At 44.2% G+C, this 19,412-nt stretch overlaps 1 protein-coding gene across 1 annotated transcript in view; it reads left to right on the forward strand.

The window, feature by feature from the left end:
- LOC140197451 (nuclear factor 7, brain-like) overlaps positions 1-19,120 on the forward strand; it is a 33,891-nt gene extending 14,771 nt beyond the window's left edge. The window contains exon 6 of the mRNA XM_072257410.1: positions 18,588-19,120. Within this exon, the coding sequence (XP_072113511.1) occupies positions 18,588-19,120 (533 nt within the window). The remainder of the gene's footprint in view (positions 1-18,587) is intronic.
- Positions 19,121-19,412: the final 292 nt, after the last annotated feature.

The raw sequence follows: 19,412 nt of genomic DNA on the forward strand, positions 1-19,412 counted from the left end.
GGTGCTATAATTGTCAAAGGTTTGGACACATAGCTAAAAACTGTAAAAGGCCGAGGAGATGTGCTAGATGTGGGGGTGATTATGAATATGGAAAGTGCGGAACAGGAGTTCAACCAAAATGCTGCAATTGTGGAGGAGATCATACTGTGGCATATAGTGGGAGTGACGTTACGAGACCGGAGAATAAAATTCAAGAAATAGTTGTGAAAAGGAAGATCACTTATGCAGAAGCTGTAAGAATGTCAAGAGAACAGAATAATGCTCCTAATGAACAGGAAACAATAGAGATGCGAGAGATGCAACAAAGAACAAATGACAGGATTTATGTAGACAAAAGGGCTCTAGTAACATTCATTGCAGGAGTGATTAATAGTACGGCTGAGGTAAAGTCAAAAAATGACAAAATTCAGCTGGTGGTCAAAGCAGCAGTAAACCATTTAGGATTAGTAGGACTGACATGGGAGGAAGTGAGGGAGAACCTCACTAATCAGTTAAGCCAGGAAGTGTCATGGGTTGGTTAATACTAACCATGATGATTCTTTTGCAATGGAATGCAAGGAGCTTACTGGCCAATAGCCAGGAATTCAAGCACTTTATTAAAGAAATGGTTGTTAAACCGGATGTAGTGTGTATTCAGGAAACTTGGTTGAAACCAACTTTAGAGTTTGTGATATATGGGTATACCATGATAAGGAAAGATAGAAATCTAGGGGGAGGAGGGGGTTGTGCTATATTAATCAAGCAAGGTATACCATATAGGGTACTGGAAAAAGGAGATGATCAGGGATACATAGTGGTGGAAGTGTGGGAGAGAGGGGAGGGAGTGGTTATAATTAACTACTACAATCCATGTAAAAGGTTGGATTTGGACAGCCTATTACGGATACAAGGACAAAACAGACATTAAGTAGTGTGGTGTGCAGATTTCAATGCTCACAGCACATTATGGGGGGGGGGGGGTCCAATTACAGATTCAAATGGAAAGGTAATTGAAGATTTGATGGAAGAAAGGGATTTGGTGTGTATGACTGATGGTAGAGAAACAAGGATAAACATAACATCAGGAACTGAGTCAGTATTAGATAATACATTAGTGTCTAATACCTTGGCTGGCGTTAGTAACTGGGGAGTTTGGACTGCTTCAGCAGAAGGCAGTGATCACTACCCAGTTTTATATTCTCTGGGTGAAAGAGTGAAGTAAGACCAGGTGGCAGAACCCCACAGTGGGTGTTTGGAAAAGCAGATTGGGGTAAGTTCCAGAAGTTGAGTGAAGAAGCATTGACAAAGATTGACATTTCTGGAAATATAGATGAATTAAACAGTCAGGTGACTTCAGCAATTATTATAGCAGCAGAAGGACCTATACCCAGGAGTAAAAATAGGATGAATAGAAAACTGGTACCATGGTGGACAGAGGAATGTTGTCAGGCTGTAAACATTCAGGCTAGTTAAAAGAACGCATAATATGCAACATTTGAATCAATATAAGAAGGAACAGGCAGTGGTGAGAAGAACTATACGTCAAGCTAAAAGGGCAAGTTGGAGGAGTTTTTGCAACAAAATAGGAAGAACAACACCTGTGGGAGAGGGATGGGGAATGATTAAGAGGATGGGGGGAGATAGAAGGGAATGGGAATATCCAGTAATGATATCTGAGGAGGAAACAGCAGTCTCCAGTAGGGATAAGGCTGAGATCATGGCCAAGTCATTTATACAGATACACAGTTCAGAAAATTTGTCTGAAGAAGGGAGAAGGAGAAGGGAAAGAACAATGAGTCAACACCCAGGTATGTTGAACAGGAGGGAAAAAAACTGATGATATAATTGACAATCCATTTATGTTGGCAGAAATGGTGAGAGCAATAAAGAGATCGAGACCAACCTCCCCAAGGAAAGATCTGATATGCTATGTTATGCTAAAAAAAATCTAGGTGAAGGAGCGCTCTTGAAGTTGCTGCATTTTTATAACAGACTGTGGGAGGAGGGAGGATTACCAAGTGCATGGAAAGAAGCAGTAGTAATTCCAATAAGGAAACCTGGCAAGGATCTGTCAGAACCCACTAGCTACAGAACAATAGCATTAACATCAAGTATATGTAAGATAATGGAATGGATGATAACAGAACGGTTATCATATGAGCTTGAGGAGAGGGAATGCTGGCAAGTTATCAGAGTGGTTTTAGGAAGGGAAGGAATTCCATGAACTCAGTGATAAGGTTAGAGACTGAAATAAGAAAGGCCCAGGCAAATAAAGAGTCAGTAATAGCAGTGTTTTTGACATTGAAAAAGCCTATGATATGATGTGGAAGGAAGGATTGTTAATTAAACTACACAAGATGGGGGTTGGTGGGAGATTTTTTAATTGGGTTAAAGATTTTTTGCTTGGTAGAAAAATTCAAGTTCGGATTGGATCAGAATTATCAAGCCAGTAGTGGTAAATGGCACACCTCAGGGTAGTGTGATTAGCCCGTTACTTTTCATCATTACGATCAATGATGTCTTCACAAAGGTACCAGTGGATATAGGTAGGTAAATGTTTGCGGATGATGGGGCCTTGTGGAAAAGAGGCAGGAACATGGAGCATATAATCAGGAAAATACAAGGAACAACTGATGAAGTGGTGGAGTGGGGTTATAATTGGGGATGTAGATTTTCAGTAGAAAAAAACCCAAACTGTATTTTTCACCAGGAACAGAATTGAGGTAGGGAAGAAGTTAAGGATGTATGGGATTGAATTAGCAAGGGTTGGATCATTTAAATTTCTGGGAGTTATATTTGATTCCCAATTAACATGGGCAGACCATATCAGGAAAGTTGAGGAGAAATGTAAAAAAGTAATAAATGTGAAGAGATGTTTGACTGGTAGGGAATGGGGAGCAAGTTATTCAGCGTTGAATAGAATGTACGTGGCTTTAGTAAGATCTGTGTTGATCAGCAGCTAGGTCTCTTATAAGGAAACTGGATGTGATTCAGGCTCAGGCCTTGAGAGTGTCCAGTTTGGCTTTTAAAATATCACCAGTATCAGCCCTAAGGTAGAAATGGGAGCAGTGCCTTTGGAACTAAGAAGAATGCAATTGATGGCAAACTACTGGGGTAATTTACAGGGGCACAATGATTCTCACCCTGCAAAAGGAGTGTTGCAGGAGTGCTGGGAAAATGGGAGGTTTCAGAGGGATACCTTTAGTCGGGTTGGGAATGATATTGCTAAAGAATGTGGAGTGTTTGATCTACGGATAAGTCCTTTAGTAGTTTACTGGGTTGTAGCTCCATGGAAGCTTGTATGACCTGACATGGACTGGCATTTGTTAGAGGTAAAAAGGAAAGGAAAATATAAAACTGATTTGGTAAGTGCATTTAACTGTCCTGTGATGGAAAAGTATAGTGATTATACTCAGATTTATATGGATGGTGCTAAGGAACCTGAAACAGGAGTGACAGGGTTTGGGGTGGCTATACTAGCAACAGAAATTGGAATCAGCAGAAGAACATCTAATAAGTTAAGGGTGTTTACAGTGGAGATGCTGGCAGTGTTGGTTGTGTTGCGATGGGTGGAGAAAGCTAGACAAGTCAAAGTGTTGATATGTTTAGATTCATCCTCAGTTCCAGCAAGTTTAAGGTCTTTTCACACAAACAGTCGGCAAGATGTACTTTATGAAGTCCTTCAGTCAGTCACAAGAATTGCAAATCAAGGAGGTCAGGTAAAATTTCTATGGGTTCCAGCACATGTAGGGGTGAAAGGGAATGAGAGGGTGGATGCGTTGGCAAAGAGGGTGTTAAAGAAAGAAAATATAGAAATGCACATTAGTATCAGTAAAGCAGAGGTTAAATGTGTAATCTGGGAAACAAATCAACCAAATGTGGCAAGAAAGATGAGACAGGGAGGCATTTATATCAAATACAAAAAAGTGTTGCGGGTACAAGGGTAGGTAGTGGATGCAGAAGAGAGGAAATTGTGTGGACTAGGTTAAGGCTGGGGCACTGTGCATTAAACAAAATATTGAAAATGATCGGGAAACACCAGACAGGATTGTGTGAGGAATGTCAGGAAGAGGAGTCAGTAGAACATGTAGTTCTGATTTGCAGGAAGTATGGGATACAGAGAGAGATGATGAGAATTAATCTAAGGGAATTGGGGGTGCAGGAATTCACATTAAAAGGGTTGCTGGGCATGGGTGAGAGAGCACAGGTCAGGGTATTTTTAGCTTTCTTAAGGGGTACAGGGCTTTTTTTTTTATAGGATATGATGGATAAGCAGGAATAGGATACTAGGACGGCCGAAGATGGGAGGATAAAGTGGAGGTTAGGGTGTGTGTGTGTGAGTGAGAGTGAGAGTGAGAGAGAGAGAGAGAAAGAAATTGGGTGAAGGGATTTAGAATGCAAGTCTATTACACACTCCGGAGCAGAAGGTGGCGGTAATGCACCATTAAGCTGGATGCCAACTGCCATAAAACAAGACGGAGAAGAAGAATGAGAAGCTTATGTACACAATGTCTACCACCCTATTCTCAACATTCCTTTCTGTCAGCTTGTCAAAGAAAAAGCTAATTAAATTTGTGAGACACTATTTCCCAGGCATAAAACAGAGTTGACTATCCAGAGTCAGTCCCTGCCTTTCCAAATGCTGGTAAGTCTGTCTCTTAGTATCCGTTCCAGTAATTTTCCCATCACTGATGTTAGGCTCAGCAGCCTGGAGTTCCTTGGCTTGCCCTTCCAGTCCTTCTGAACTCAAGGCACCATCTGAGTCATCCTCCTGTCTTCCAGCACCTCACATGGGGTGAAATGTGAAGCAAATATATCTGACAGGGCCCTGAATTCGTTCCCTAGTCTTAAGGTACCCAGACTGAGCAGATCACGATCTGGGGCTCATCCACCTCTAATACTTCCAGCACCTTTGCTTTTGCACTGTGATATGTTCCAAGACACTACTGTTCATGTTCCTTAATTCCATAGTTTCCATGCTCTCCCTGGGAAATATTTATTTAAAACCTCCCCCATCTCCTTTTGTTGATGACCACATCTATCCTTAGGTTGACATATTTGAGTCAGGGTGTCCTACATTTGGCCCAATGTCCATGCTGACTTTGTTGCCCAGCGAGCTGGTGCCACCTGCTCACATTTGGTCCATAGCCCTATAAAACTCTTCAATCTATGTACTATCTACTGTAGATTCTTTTAAATGTTGCTTATTTCTTGCAGCTCATCCCAAATATGCACCACCCTTTGTGTGAAGAAAATGTTCCTGATGTCCCTTTTAAATCCATCGCCTCTGATCTTAAACCTTTGCACTCTTGCTCTTCACACACCCTCTCTGGGGAAAATCCCTAATTTAGAAGGGGATGGGGACCGAAGTGATAGGGCTGAGGATGGGGCAGTTGATATACAAATTGATGCATTGTGTAGTGGGACTGTGCGGAAGAAAGATGGTGGGGTAGAATTGCAGTCAGTGGGATGAGCTACAGTGGAATGGGGCAAAATCAAAAAGAGTGACCAATACAGGACTGAAGGTGTGATATTTGAATGCACTAGGTAGATGATCTTGTAGTGCAGTTAGAGATTGGTAGGTATGACATTATGGGCATCACTGAATCATGGCTGAAAGAAAATCATATTTGGGAGCTTAACATCCAAGGATACACAATACATTGAAAGGGCTGGCAGGTAGGCTCGGTTGGTAAAAATTGAAATCAAATCCTCAGAAAGAGATGACATAGGTGTAGAATCCTTGTGGGTAGAGCTAAGAAACTGCAAAGGTAAAAAGACCCTATTGGGAGTTAGATACATTCCTCTGAACAGTAGCCAGGATATGGGATATACATTACAATGGAAGATAGAAAAGACATGTAATAAGGGCAATGTTCCGATAATTATGGGAGATTTCAATATGCAGATGGGCTGGGAAAATTTATTTGGGCTGAAGCATAAGATATAGAATTTGTAGAGTGAACTTAGAGCATGGATCAATACATGGAACTGTGATGTTGTAGCCATTACAGATACTTGGAAACCTCAGGAGCAGAAATGACTGCTGAGTGCTTTAGATGTTTCACAAAGCACAAAGACAGAGGGAAAAGAGGTGGGGGTGTGGCATTACTAATTAGGGATAGTGTCATGGCTGCAGAAAAGGAGAAATTCATGGAAGGATGGTTTTACTGAGTCAGTGTGGGTGGAAGTCAGAAACAGGAAAGGGGCAATAACTCTACTTGGTGTTTTTATAGACCTCCCAATATTAACAGGGATACCGAGGAGCAGGTAGGGAGGCAGATTCTGGTATGGTGCAGTAATAACGCGGTTGTTGTGATGGGACATTTTAACTTTCCTAATATTGATTGGCATCTCCTAAGCGCAAGGGTTTAGATGGGTTTGTTAGATGTGTTCAGGAAGGTTTCTTGGCACAATACATAGATAAGTCAACTAGAGGAGAGACTGTACTTGATCTGGTATTGGGAAATGAACCTGGTCAGGTGTCAGATCTCTCGGTAGAACAGCATTTTGGTGGTTGTGACCACAACCCTGTCTCCTTTTACCATAACACTGGAGAGGGATAGGAACAGACAATTTGGGAAAACTTTTAATTAGGGTAGGGTGAAATATGATGCTATTAGGCAGGAAATTGGGAGCATAAATTGGGAGTGGATGTTCTCAGGGAAATGCATGGCAGAAATGTTGCAAATATTCGGGGAAAATTTGCATGGAGTTCTGCATAGGTATGTTCCCTTGAGGCAGGGAAAGGATGGTAAGGTAAAGAACCATGGTGTACAAAGGATGTAGAAAATCTAGTTAGAAGAAAAGCTTATGAAAGGTTCAAGAAACTAGATACTGTTAGAACTCTAGAAAATTACAAGGTTACTTGGAAGGAGCTTAAGAATGGAATTAGGAGAGCCAGAAGGGGCCATGAGAAAGCCTTGGTGAGCAGGATTACGGAAAACCCCCAAGGCTTTCTACTTGTATGTGAGGAGCAAGCGGATGAGCCATGTGAGAATAGGACCAATTAGGTGTGGTAGAGGAAACGTGTGCATGGAGTTGGAAGAGGTAGCAGAAGTATTTAATGAATACTTTGCTTCAGTACTCACTAGGGAAAAAAGACCTTGGCAATTTTGGGTATGACTTACAGCGGACTGAAATGCTTGAGCATATTGACATTAAGAAAGAGGATGTGCTGGAATTTTGAAAGGCATTAAGTTAGATAAGTCAGCGGAACTGGATGAGATATACCCCAGGCTACGGTGGGAAGCAAGGGAGGAGATTGCTGAGCCTCTCGCAATGATCTTTGCATCATCAATAGGGACAGAAGAAGTACCGGAGGATTGGAGGATTGCAAATGTTGTTTCCTTGTTCAAGAAAGGGAGTAGATATATCCAAGGAAATTATAGTCCAGTGAGTCAGACTTCAGAGGTGGGCAAGTTGTTGGAGAAGATCCAGAGAGGCAGGATTTATGAGCATTTGGAGAGACATAATCTGATTAGGGATAGTCAGCAGGGCTTTGTCAAGGGCAGGTCATTCCTTTTGAGCCTGATTGTATTTTTTAAGGATGTAACAAAAGACATTGATGAAGGTAGAGCAGTGGATGTAGTGTATATGGATTACAGTAAGGTATTTGATAAGGTTCCCCATGCAAGGGCCCTTCAGAAAGTAAGGAGGCATGGGATCCAAGGAGCCCTTGCTTTGTGGATCTAGAACTGGCTTGCCCACTGAAGACAAAGGGTGTTTGTAAATGGTTCGTGTTCTGCATGGAGGTCGGTGATCTGTGATATTCCATAGGAATCTGTTCTGGGATCCCTCCTCTTTGTGATTTTTATAAATGACCTGGATGAAGAAGTAGAAGGGTGGGTTAGTAAGTTTGCTGATGACACAAAGGTTGAGGGTGTTGTGGATAGTGTGGAGGGCTGTCAGAGGTTACAGCAGGACATCAATAGGGTGCAGAACTGGGCTGAGAAGTGGCAAATAGACTTCAACCCAAATAAGTGTGAAGTGGTTCATTTGGTAGTTCCAATTTGAAGACAGAATATAATATTAATGGTAAGACTCTTGGCAGTGTGGAGGATCTGGAGTTTTGGGGGTCCTTGTTCATAGGGCACTCGAAGCTGCTGCACAGCTTGACAGTGTTGTTAAGAAGGCATATGGTGTGTTGGCATTCATCAACCATGGGGTTGAGGTCAAGTGCCATGAGTTAATGTTACAGCTATATAAGACCTTGGTCAGACCCCACTTGGAGTACTGTATTCAGTTCTGGTCTCCTCACTACAGGAAGGATGTGGATACTATAGGGAGAGTGCAGAGAGGGATTTACAAGGATATTGCCTGGATTGGAGGGTGTTCCTTAAGAGAATATGTTGAGTGCACTTGCCCTTTTCTCCTTGGAGTGACGGAGGATAAGGGATGGCCTGATAGAGGTGTATAAGATGATGAGGGGCATTGATCGTGTGGATAGCCAGAAACTTTTTCCCAGGGCTGAAATGGCTAACATGAGGGGGCTTAATTTTAAGGTGCCTTGGAAATAGGTACTGAGGGGATGTCAGGGGTATGTTTTTCACACGGAGTGGTGAGTGCATGGAATGCACTGCCAGCGGCAGTGGTGGGAGTGGATACAGTAGGGTCTTTTAAGAGCCTCTTAGATAGGTACATGTAGCTTAGAAAAATAGAGGGCTATGCGGTAGGGAATTTCTAGGCCGTTTCTAGAGTAGGTTACTTGGTCGGGTTACATTGTGGGCCAAAAGGCCAGTAATTGCTGTGGAGTTCTATGGTCTATGTTCTACTGCATACAAGAGCCGCTTGGGGTGGTTGAGCACATAAGAGGATCAACTATTCCACATTGGACATTGTGTAGTGACTGGATTTGATTAGGGATCTTAAGGTAAAGGAACACTTAGTAGACAGTGATCATTATATGATAGATTTCACCCTGCAGATTGAGAGGGAATAGTAAAGTCAGATATATCAATATGACTGTGGAGTAATCAGGGATGATTCAAAGTTCAACGTAAATGTATTATTAAAGTACATTTTCCACTGAGGCAAGGGGAGAAAAAAAACAGAGGACATGGGTTAAGGGTGAGGGGGGAAAAGTTTAAAGGGAACATTAGGGGTGGGCTTCTTCACACAGAGAGTGGTGGGAGTATGGAATGAGCTGCCAGACGAGGTGGTAAATGCAGGTTCTTTTTTAACATTTAAGAATAAATTGGACAGATACATGGATGGGAGGTGTATGGAGGGATATGGTCCGTGTGCAGGTCAGTGGGACTAGGCAGAAAATGGTTCGGCACAGCCAAGAAGGGCCAAAAGGCCTGTTTCTGTGCTGTAGTTTCTATGGTTTCTATATATGTCACCGTATACAATTGTGAAATTCATTTTCTTGTGGGAATACTCAATAAATCTAATAACTGTAATAGAATAAATAGAAGTCTGCACTAACAGGGTGGACAACCAGTTTGCAAAGGACAACTGTGGAAATACAAAAAGAAAGAATAAAAACAAATAAATAAGCAATAAATATCGAGAATGTGAGAATAAGAGACCTGGAAAGTGAGACCATAGATTGTGGGAACAGTTTAGTGATGGAGCATGTGAAGTCATTCCATCAGTTTCAAGAGCCTGATGATTTAGGGGTGATAACTGTTCTTGAACCTGGTGGTGTGATTCATGAGGCTCCTGTACCTTCTTGCTGATGGCAGGGTCCCTGAAAATGGATGCTGCTTTTCTGTAATAATGCTCCATAGCGGATGACAGCAGAACAGCAATAAGTGGCGTTTTGGGGGACAATTCAGAAGATACATCCCAAGTATGAAGAAATATTCTAAAGGGAGGCTGAAGCAACTGTGCCTGAAAAGGGAAGTCGAGGACAGCAGAAAAGCAAGAGAGGGCATGTAATATAGCAAAACTTAGTGGTAAGTTAGAGGATTTGAAGCTTTAAAAAAGCAACAGAAGGCAACATAAAAAGGGATAAGGAGAGAAAATATGAAATATAAAGATAAGCTAGCAAATAATATAAAACAGAATATCAAAAGATTTTCAGATATACCAAGAATAAAAAAGAAAGGTGTGAGTAGATACTGGACTGTTGGAATATGATGCTGGAGAGTTAGTAATGGCAGACAAACTTAATAATTATTTTGCATCAATCTTCTCTATTACTAGGGAGAAGTTGCTTGGGAAACTGAAAGTTCTGAAGGTATTTCAGTCACCTGGGCCAGGTGAAATACAGATAGCTGAAAAGATTGTGGAGCCATTACTGATGATGTGTCAAAAATGACTGGATTTTGGAATGGTTCCAGGGGACTGGAAAATTGCACTGTACTCTTTAGGACGGGAGGGAGCCAAAAGAAAGGAAAGTATAGGTGAGCCAGTCTGAATTCTGTGGTTGGGAAGATGTTGTTTTGGTGTACTTTGAGGCACATTGTGAAGTAGGCCAATGCCAGCATTGATTCCTCAATGGGAAATCTTGATTGACATATCTGTTCAAATTCTTTGAACAGCAGGATAGACAAAGAAGAATCAGTGAATGTTAAGTACGTGGATTTTCAGAAGGCCTTCGACAAGGTGCCATAGATGAAGCTGCTTAACAAGATCTGAGGCCTTGGAATTACAGGAAATATGCTGGCATAGATAGAAGATTGCCTAACTGGCAGGAGGAAGAGCGTGGGAATAAAGAGGTCCGATTCTGTGACTAGTGGTTTTCCGCAGAGTTCAGCGTTAGGCTGCGTCACTTCATGTTATATGTCAGTGATCTGGATAATGGAATCGATGGCTTTGTAGCAAAGTTTGCTGACGTTTCAAAGTTAGGTGGAGGGGTAGGTGATGTTGGTGAAGCAGAGAGTCTGTAGAAGGACTTAGACAAATTGGGAGAATGGGCAAAGAATTGGCAGATGGAATACAGTGTAGGGTATGGTTGTTCACTTTGGTAGAGGAAATAAAGGTGCAAACTATTTTCAAAGTGGGGAGAAAATTCAAAAATCAGAGTTGGAAAGGGCCTTGCGAGTCATTGTGCAGGATTCCTTAAAGGTTAACTTGCAGTTTGAGGCAGTGGTAAGGAAGTGAAATGGAATGTTCACATGCATTTCCAGAGAACTAGAATGTAATAGCAAGGATGTGATGCTGAGCCTTTTTTAAGGCATTGGTCAGACTTCATTTGGAGTATTGTGAGCAGTTTTGGGTCCATTGGATGGTGGGATGGAGATGCATCTCCAGCAAAGCAGGTGTAAGGCACTCCCTCCCTCCTCTATCTTGCAGGTAACCATTGGACAAGGTGTAGAACCTGCTTAACTCCACGATCAGGGTCCATGGGAGCAGGTGGTGGATGGTTGTATGAGCAGCTGGGGCATATCCCATTTGGATAAGCAGGGCAGGACTGTTAGGATCATGTTTTTTTGATTTCTGAAGTGCTTTCAATACCATACAGCCCTCATTGCTGTGGGGAAAGCCCCGTTCAGTGGAGGTTGGCACTTCTATTGTATCCTGGATAATGGGCTACCTTACTGCCAGGCCAATTTGTGCAGCTTCAGAGCTGTGTGTCATACATGGCTATAAGCAGCACTGGGGCTCCACAGGAGACTGTATTGGTTCCCTTCCTGTTTACCCTGTATACCTCGGACTTTAGATTGAGAAATGACAACAATGAGTCATGTTATTTGCAGAAATTCTCTCATGACTCAGCAATAGTTGGGTGTATAAAGGAATGACAGAGGGATGAATATGGGGTCTTGGTGGATGACTGCCAAATGGTGCAAACTGAATCATCTGCAGCTCAACACCAGTAAGACAAAGGAGATGGTGATGGACTTTAGGAAGTTCAAGCCTGCACTGCTCCCTGTTACTATTAATGGTGCGGACGTGGATGTGGTGAGGACCTACAAGTACCTGGAGGTTCACCTGGATGACAGACTTGAGTGGAGAACAAACAGAGAGATTGTGTACAAGAAGGGCCATAGTTGCCTTTACTTCCTGAGCAGACTGAGGTCCTTCCTTCACATGTTCTATCAGTCCGTTGCCACCAGTGCAATCTTCCAGTGCGCTGGTGTGCTGGGAAATGGCATCAACATAGTGATGCCAACAGGCTCAATTAACTGATTAGAAAGGCTGGCTCTACTATCAGAGTCAAACTGATCTCACTGGAGGCTGTGGGAGAACAAAGGACCCTCCAGAAATTCCTGGAAATCCTGGACGATGTTTCTCCCCTCTGAATGCCACCTTGGATGAACAGAGGAGCACTTTCAGTAATAGACTAATACAACTGCGCTGCTCTAAAGAGCGATATACAAGGTCATTCTTACCCTTGGCAATTAGGATCTATGATGAGTCAACCTATAGCCAGGGAAATTATGACCCCCTCCTGTTAGACTGTTATTAGCCTCTGTTTAGCAGAGCTCTGTTTAAGGTCAGTTTAGCTCTGTTTACCACACCCTGCTATCGTGGACACCCTGTGCAGTACCGTGCAACACTACCATCACTTCTTATCTGGACGGTGGGAATATGCACCCATTACTGTATCATATTATGGTAATTCTTGGACTACCCTCCTATCAGTGTGAACTTGGAAATCTTTTATATCTTGTAACCCTTGATTTGTAAATCTTGTACATCTCAATTTTAAAGTAGCTTATTTTTTTAGCTTTCTTACTTCCCTTCTCACTTGTAATGCTACCGTGACACTGTAATTTCCTTTGGGATCAATGAAGTATCTATCTACCTATCTGTCACAAGTCCTGGTTATGTGACCATTCTGAAGAGTGATAATAATGGCTGGGATCTCCCGTCTTGTAAAAACATTGCCCAGAAGAAGGCAATGGAAAACCACTTCTGCTGATAAATTTGCCAAGATTAACCATGGTCTTCTCATATTGAAGAATGAACTGGGATTTCATTGAAACTTTTCGAATATTGAAAGGCCCAGATAGAGTTGATATGGGGAGGATGTTTCCTATGGTGGGGTGCCTAGGCTGAGAGGCCATAGCCTCAGAATATAGAGACATCCCTTTAGAACAAAGATGCGGAATTTATTTTGCACGAAGGTGGTGAATACCTGGAATTCATTGCCACAGACAGTTGTGGAGGCCAAGTCATCGAGCATATTTAAAGTGGAAGTTGTTAGGTTCTGGATTATTAGTCAGGGTGACGAGGGTTATGGGGAGAAGTAGAACTGAGAGGGATAATAAATCAGCCAGTATGGAATGGTGGAACAGACTCGATGGGCCGAATGATCTAATTCTGCTCATGTATATTCTGGTCTCATGGTCTTCAACCTTCCTACGGCCCTCATGATCTTATATACCTTGATCAGGTCACCCCTCAGTCTCCTGTTGTAGTGAATAAAATCCTTGTCTACTCAACCACTCCATGTAACTCAGGCCCCAGAGTCCTGGTAACATCATGATAAATCTTTTCTGTCCTCTTTCTGGTTTAATAACGTTTCCTATCAGGGTGACCAAAACTGTGCACAGTAACTGAAATTGCGGCGTTGCTGATTTCCTATATAACAGCAATGTTGCTTCCCAACTCCTATATTCACTGTCCTGTCTGATAAAGCAAGTGTACAAACACCTTCCTCACTAACCTATCTACCTGAAATGCTGTTTTCAGCAAACAATGGTGACATTTCAGATTGAGACCCTGCGATCAGAGTTTTGCATCTGTAGCCCTTGTGTCTCCACAACACTCCAAATCTGACCGCACCAAATTTCCATACAGCGGCAGCAGGGCAGGTTTAGAATTTTTAGCCAGTGCCCTGACCAATGAAGGCAAACATGCCAGCCACCACAATATTTAATATTTTGCCACTAGAAGGAGCTATTGACTTGTAACCCACGATCCCTCTGTACATCAAAGCTCTGAGAGTCCTGCCATTTACTGTGTCCTTTCCCCTGACATTTAACCTTCCAAAATACATCCTCTCTCACTTGTACAGGAGAAACTCCATCTGCCATTTCTCCACCAATATCTCGAACTGATCTATGTCCCGCTGCATCCTGGTCCTTACTATCTACAAATCCACAAAATTTGTTGTCACCTGCAAGCTTACTGATCAGCCCGCCTATATCAGGCAAGAGCAGAAGTCCCTGTGGATCACCGCTGGTCACAGATCTCCAGGCAGAATAACACCCCTCCACCACAACCTCGTGTCATCTATGGACAAGCCAATTGTGAATCCAACCTGCACACTTCTTTTGTAATATGGAGATGTTCCAAGAATTAACTATTTATAATTTATAATGCATTATTTTCCATACCCCTGTCTTTGGGAAATACATTTAAAACCTCTCCCATCTCCTGTGTCTCTGGATGGGGCAGCACAGTAGTGTACTGGTTCGCATGCTGCTTTACGGTGCAGGGGACCTGGGTTTGATTCCTGCTACTGCCTGCAAGGAGTTTGTACATTCTCCCGTGATCATGTGGGATTCCTCTGTGTGCTCCACTTTCCTCCCACAGTCCAAAGATGTTCCAGTTGGTAGGTCATTGTAAATTGTCCCATGGTTAGGCCAGGATTGAATTGGGGGATTGCTGGGCAGTGCGGCTTGAAGGGTTGGAAGGGCCTATTCCCCTCTATGTCTCAATGAACTGCTCCTTAATGAGTTGAAACCCTGCATCTGGACAGAGAGTGGAAGGTATGGCTCATGAGGACCAGTGTGGAGAGTGGGTTTGTGGGAAGGGGGACAAAGATCCCTTACAAATCATTCCCCTCTCACCATAAATCTACACCCTGGTTTTGGACATCCTGTTCTGGGGAAAAGACACCTTACCTATGCCCTCATGATTTTATATACCTCCATAAGGGGTCATCCCTCAACATCCTACACTCCAGGGATATAACCCCAGTTTATCCAGTCTCTCATTTTAAGCCAAGCCCTCCAGTCCTGGTAACATGTTCCTGAAGATTCCTGTGCAGTGTAATGACATCTGTCCCATAGTCCAGGAACCAGGAACGCACACAGTATTCCAAGTGTGGTCTACAATCGATGACAATGGCCTTGGTGAAGTTCATGTGGACAATGTCTACCACCCTGTCCTGGTCAATCCTCTCTGTCACCTCTTCAACAAACTGGAATTTGTGAGACGTGATTTTCCATGCACAACGCCGTGCTGACTGTCCCTGATCTGTCCTTGTCTTCCCAAATGCAACTCGATCCTGTCTCTCAGAAACTTTCCAACCACTGATGTTAAGCTCAGTGTCCTGGAGTTCCCTGGGATATTCTTCCAGCCTATTAATGAAATGCACAGTGTCAGCCACTTTCCAGTCAATAGACAATAGGTGCAGAAGTAGGCCATTCAGCCCTTCCAGCCAGCACCACCATTCAATGTGATCATGGCTGATCATCCACAGGTATCTGGGACATCACCTGTGGCTGAATGGGAAGCAAATATATCTACCAGGGTCCCTGTAATTTCATCTCCTGTTGTAATTAGGGGCTGAAGGGGGTGGAAAAGAGGACAAAGGGACCCTTATCATCCATCCTTGCTGGCCCTCCATTCAATCTACACACACACACACACACACACACACACACACACAGTGAATGGCAGTTCCATCTGCCATTCATCTCTCCCCAGTGGTTCCCATTATCACCCACTTTGCTTATTAGATTCCAACACAGGTATCCCTTTGTGTTCCTGTTCCTGTTTTTCACCATTCCACAGCTGTCTCCAACCATCTCTCACCCCCACCTTCCCCCACAACTTCTCTCCATCTTCCTCTCACTCTTTCTCCATCTATTGATCACCTCCAAGTGTCTTCCAACTCTAGCCCACACCCCTACCCTGTCCCTACTCGGGGCAAACTGCCCACCACCTTTCACCCCTCCCCACTCCACAGTCACCTCAGACTTCTGTCTCTTCACTCCCCCTCTCCTCTGTAAACCAGCGTCTCCCCTCCCCACTCTCAGTCCTGATGTACGGTTTCGATCTGAAATGTTGACTGTCCCCTTCCTTCCACAGATGCTGCCCAACCCACTGAGTTCCTCCAGCAGATTGTGTGAGGCCTGATTATTGGATACGTTTAACATCGAAACATAGAAAATAGGTGCAGGAGTAGGCCATTCGGCCCTTCGAACCTGCACCGCCATTTATTATGATCATGGCTGATCATCCAACTCAGAACCCCGCCCCAGCCTTCCCTCCATACCCTCTGACCCCCGTAGCCACAAGGCCCATATCTAACTCCCTCTTAAGTATATCCAATGAACTGGCCTCAACTGTTTCCTGTGGCAGAGAATTCCACAGATTCACCACTCTCTGTGTGAAGAAGTTTTTCCTAATCTCAGTACTAAAGGCTTCGCCTTTATCCTCAAACTGTGACCCCTCGTTCTGGACTTCCCCAACATCGGGAACAATCTTCCTGCATCTAGTCTGTCCAATCCCTTTAGGATTTTATACGTTTCAATCAGATCCCCCCTCAATCTTCTAAATTCCAACGAGTACAAGCCCAGTTCATCCAGTCTTTCTTCATATGAAAATCCTGCCATCCCAGGAATCAATCTGGTGAACCTTCTTTGTACTCCCTCTATGGCAAGGATGTCTTTCCTCAGATTAGGGGACCAAAACTGCACACAATACTCCAGGTGTGGTCTCACCAAGGCCTTGTACAACTGCAGTAGTACCTCCCTGCTCCTGTACTCAAATCCTCTCGTTATAAATGCCAGCATACCATTCGCCTTTTTCACCGCCTGCTGTACCTGCATGCCCACTTTCAATGACTGGTGTATAATGACACCCAGGTCTCGTTGCACCTCCCCTTTTCCTAATCGGCCACCATTCAGATAATAATCTGTTTTCCTATTTTTGCCACCAAAGTGGATAACTTCACATTTATCCACATTAAATTTCATCTGCCATGAATTTGCCCACTCACCCAACCTATCCAAGTCACCCTGCATCCTCTTAGCATCCTCCTCACAGCTAACACTGCCACCCAGCTTCGTGTCATCCGCAAACTTGGAGATGCTGCATTTAATTCCCTCATCCAAGTCATTAAGGTGGAGTTGGGAGAAAAATTTTGAAAGCTTAAGGAATTGAGGTTTTGACAAACTGGTACAGAAGAGGAATTGATTGCTGCATCGATCAGTAACAGTCACATTGAGTGAAGGGCCAGTTCCTGTGTTGTACTGTTCTATGTTCTCTGTTCCCTGTTCAGAAGAATGAGAGGAGATCTCAGGGAAACTCAAAATTCATTCAGGGCTCAACAGGCAGGATGTAGGGAGGATGTTTCCCCTGTCTGGGGAGTCAAGGGGCGGGGGTCACTGTCTCAGGATGGGGTGGACCCCCAGAGGATGGTGTGTCTTTGGAATTCTCTGCACCGGTGGCTGTGGGGTCTCAGTCACTTAAAGTCAGAGTCATCGTTGTACAGCACAGAAATGCACCCTTTGCTCCATCACCTCTGTGCTGACCTACTTACCCATCCACACTCATCCCACTGGCCAGCATCAGGTCAGTCTCCTTCTGTGCCTTGCCGATTGAAGTGTCAATCTGAGTGTCTCTTAAACACAGTGGACTAGAGGCCTGTGACCTGCAGGTATCGCTGCTGGGTTCACTGTTGTTTGTCATTCACATTAATGATTTCGATGAGAATGTAGGTGACATAATAGGTTTGTGGACGACACTAAAATTCGTGGTACAGTGGACAGTGAAGAAGGTTATCTAACCTTACAATGGGCAAAGGAATGGCAGGTGTGTTTAATTCAGAGTAATGCGGGGTGTTGTGTTTTATGAAGACAAACCAGGTTAGAACGAAAATAGCAATTGATGGGGCTGTGGAGAGTGTTGCAGAACAGAGAGAGACGGGGGAGTGCTTGTCTTCATCGGTCAGAATACTGGGTACAGGAGCTGGGACTTCCTGTTACATGTGTACAAGATGTTGGTCCGGCCACATTTGGAGCAGTGTGTACAGTTCTGGTCACCTTGCTATAGGAGGGATGTCATTCAACTGGAGAGGGTGCAAAACAGATTTACAAGGATGTCACCGGGCCTGGAGAGATTGGGTTATAAGAAGAGGTGGGATAGGCTGGGACTTTCCTCCGGAAGCTCGGGAGGCTGCGAGAGGAAGCTTCAGAGGTGGGTACAGTTACAATGTTTTGAAAGACAACTTGGCAGGTACCTGGATAAGAAAGTTTTAAAGGAATAATGGGCAAATTGGATGAGCTCTTTAAAGCAAGTCGGTCAGCACAAACAAGTTGGGTTGAAGAGCATCTCTGTCCGCCTGTTTAAATCCCTCCATTATTTACTCACACCCTACCCATCTGAATCCAGTTGCTGTTCCACCCCTTCACCACACCCATTTTACTGGCTATCTCCTCTATTTTTTAACATTCTTGAGGAAAGATCTCGACCTGAAACGTGGACTGTCCACCTCACTCCACACAAGCTGCTTGACCCGCTCAGTTCCGCCAGCATTTTGTATATGTTGATTGGAAAAACTCCACTCTCTATCCCGGAGCAAAAACCTCCGTAAGAGACTAGTTGTCCATTTGCTGTAGTTGGGTCAACTCAGGTAACGGTTCCTGTCTGAGGTGTCTGAGGCCCAGTGGCCTCTCCCCCGGTCCTGGGGCTGCACTGCCCGAGTCTCCCCCTGATCCCTGGGGACTCTCTAATTCTCTGCTTCTCCCCCCCAGTCTCTGTCACCCTGAATATGGAAACAGCACATCCGCAGCTCGAGGTGTCTGAGGATTGGAAGAGTGTGAGATTGACCGAGACCTGGAAGAATCTCCCTGACACCGGGGAAAGGTTCACATACTGGGAATGTGTGCTGGGATCGGAGGGAGTCACATCAGGGAGATATTACTGGGAGGTGGATGTGTCGGGGAATCAGTGCTGGAGTCTGGGAGTCGCTGCAGAGTCTGTGGAGAGGAAGGGAAGGTTCAGACTTAGTCCGGGGACCGGATTCTGGACTATCAAGCGGATTGATCATGTGATAAAGATTCTCACCTCCCCTGAATCCCGCCTCCCTGCTGGTCCCATCCCTGGGAGGGTTGGAGTTTATCTCAGTTACAAGTCCGGGACAGTTTCATTTTACAACGCGGAGACCAAGTCCCATCTCCACACCTTCACTGGGAATAAATTCACGGAGAAGCTTTATCCTTTCTTCTGGACTTGGCATAAAAACCAGTGGCTGAGAATCTGCTCCGATTCTACTCCGGGTCTGTAAACTTGTCGGGTCCCGGGACCGACGTCAGGAGTAAGTCAGTGTAAATATAAATTTTCAGAGAGTGCAATAAATATGATATGAGAATTATCAATCTATTAATTTTCACTCATTCACCGCATCTGTCAACGGGACAGAAACACTGCGGATTCAGCAGCAGCCGCGGGCGGCGGGTCCTGAGCTCCCCAGCTCCCCCAGGTGCTAAAGTCCGCTCGCACCGAGACAGGTGAAGTGGGACAAGTGGTGGCGGTGTTGACTGGGAGAGGGAGGTCAAGGTGAATCGTGGGGAGGTGGG

Source organism: Mobula birostris, chromosome 5 (genome assembly GCF_030028105.1).
Source record: "Mobula birostris isolate sMobBir1 chromosome 5, sMobBir1.hap1, whole genome shotgun sequence".
Taxonomy (NCBI): domain Eukaryota; kingdom Metazoa; phylum Chordata; class Chondrichthyes; order Myliobatiformes; family Myliobatidae; genus Mobula; species Mobula birostris.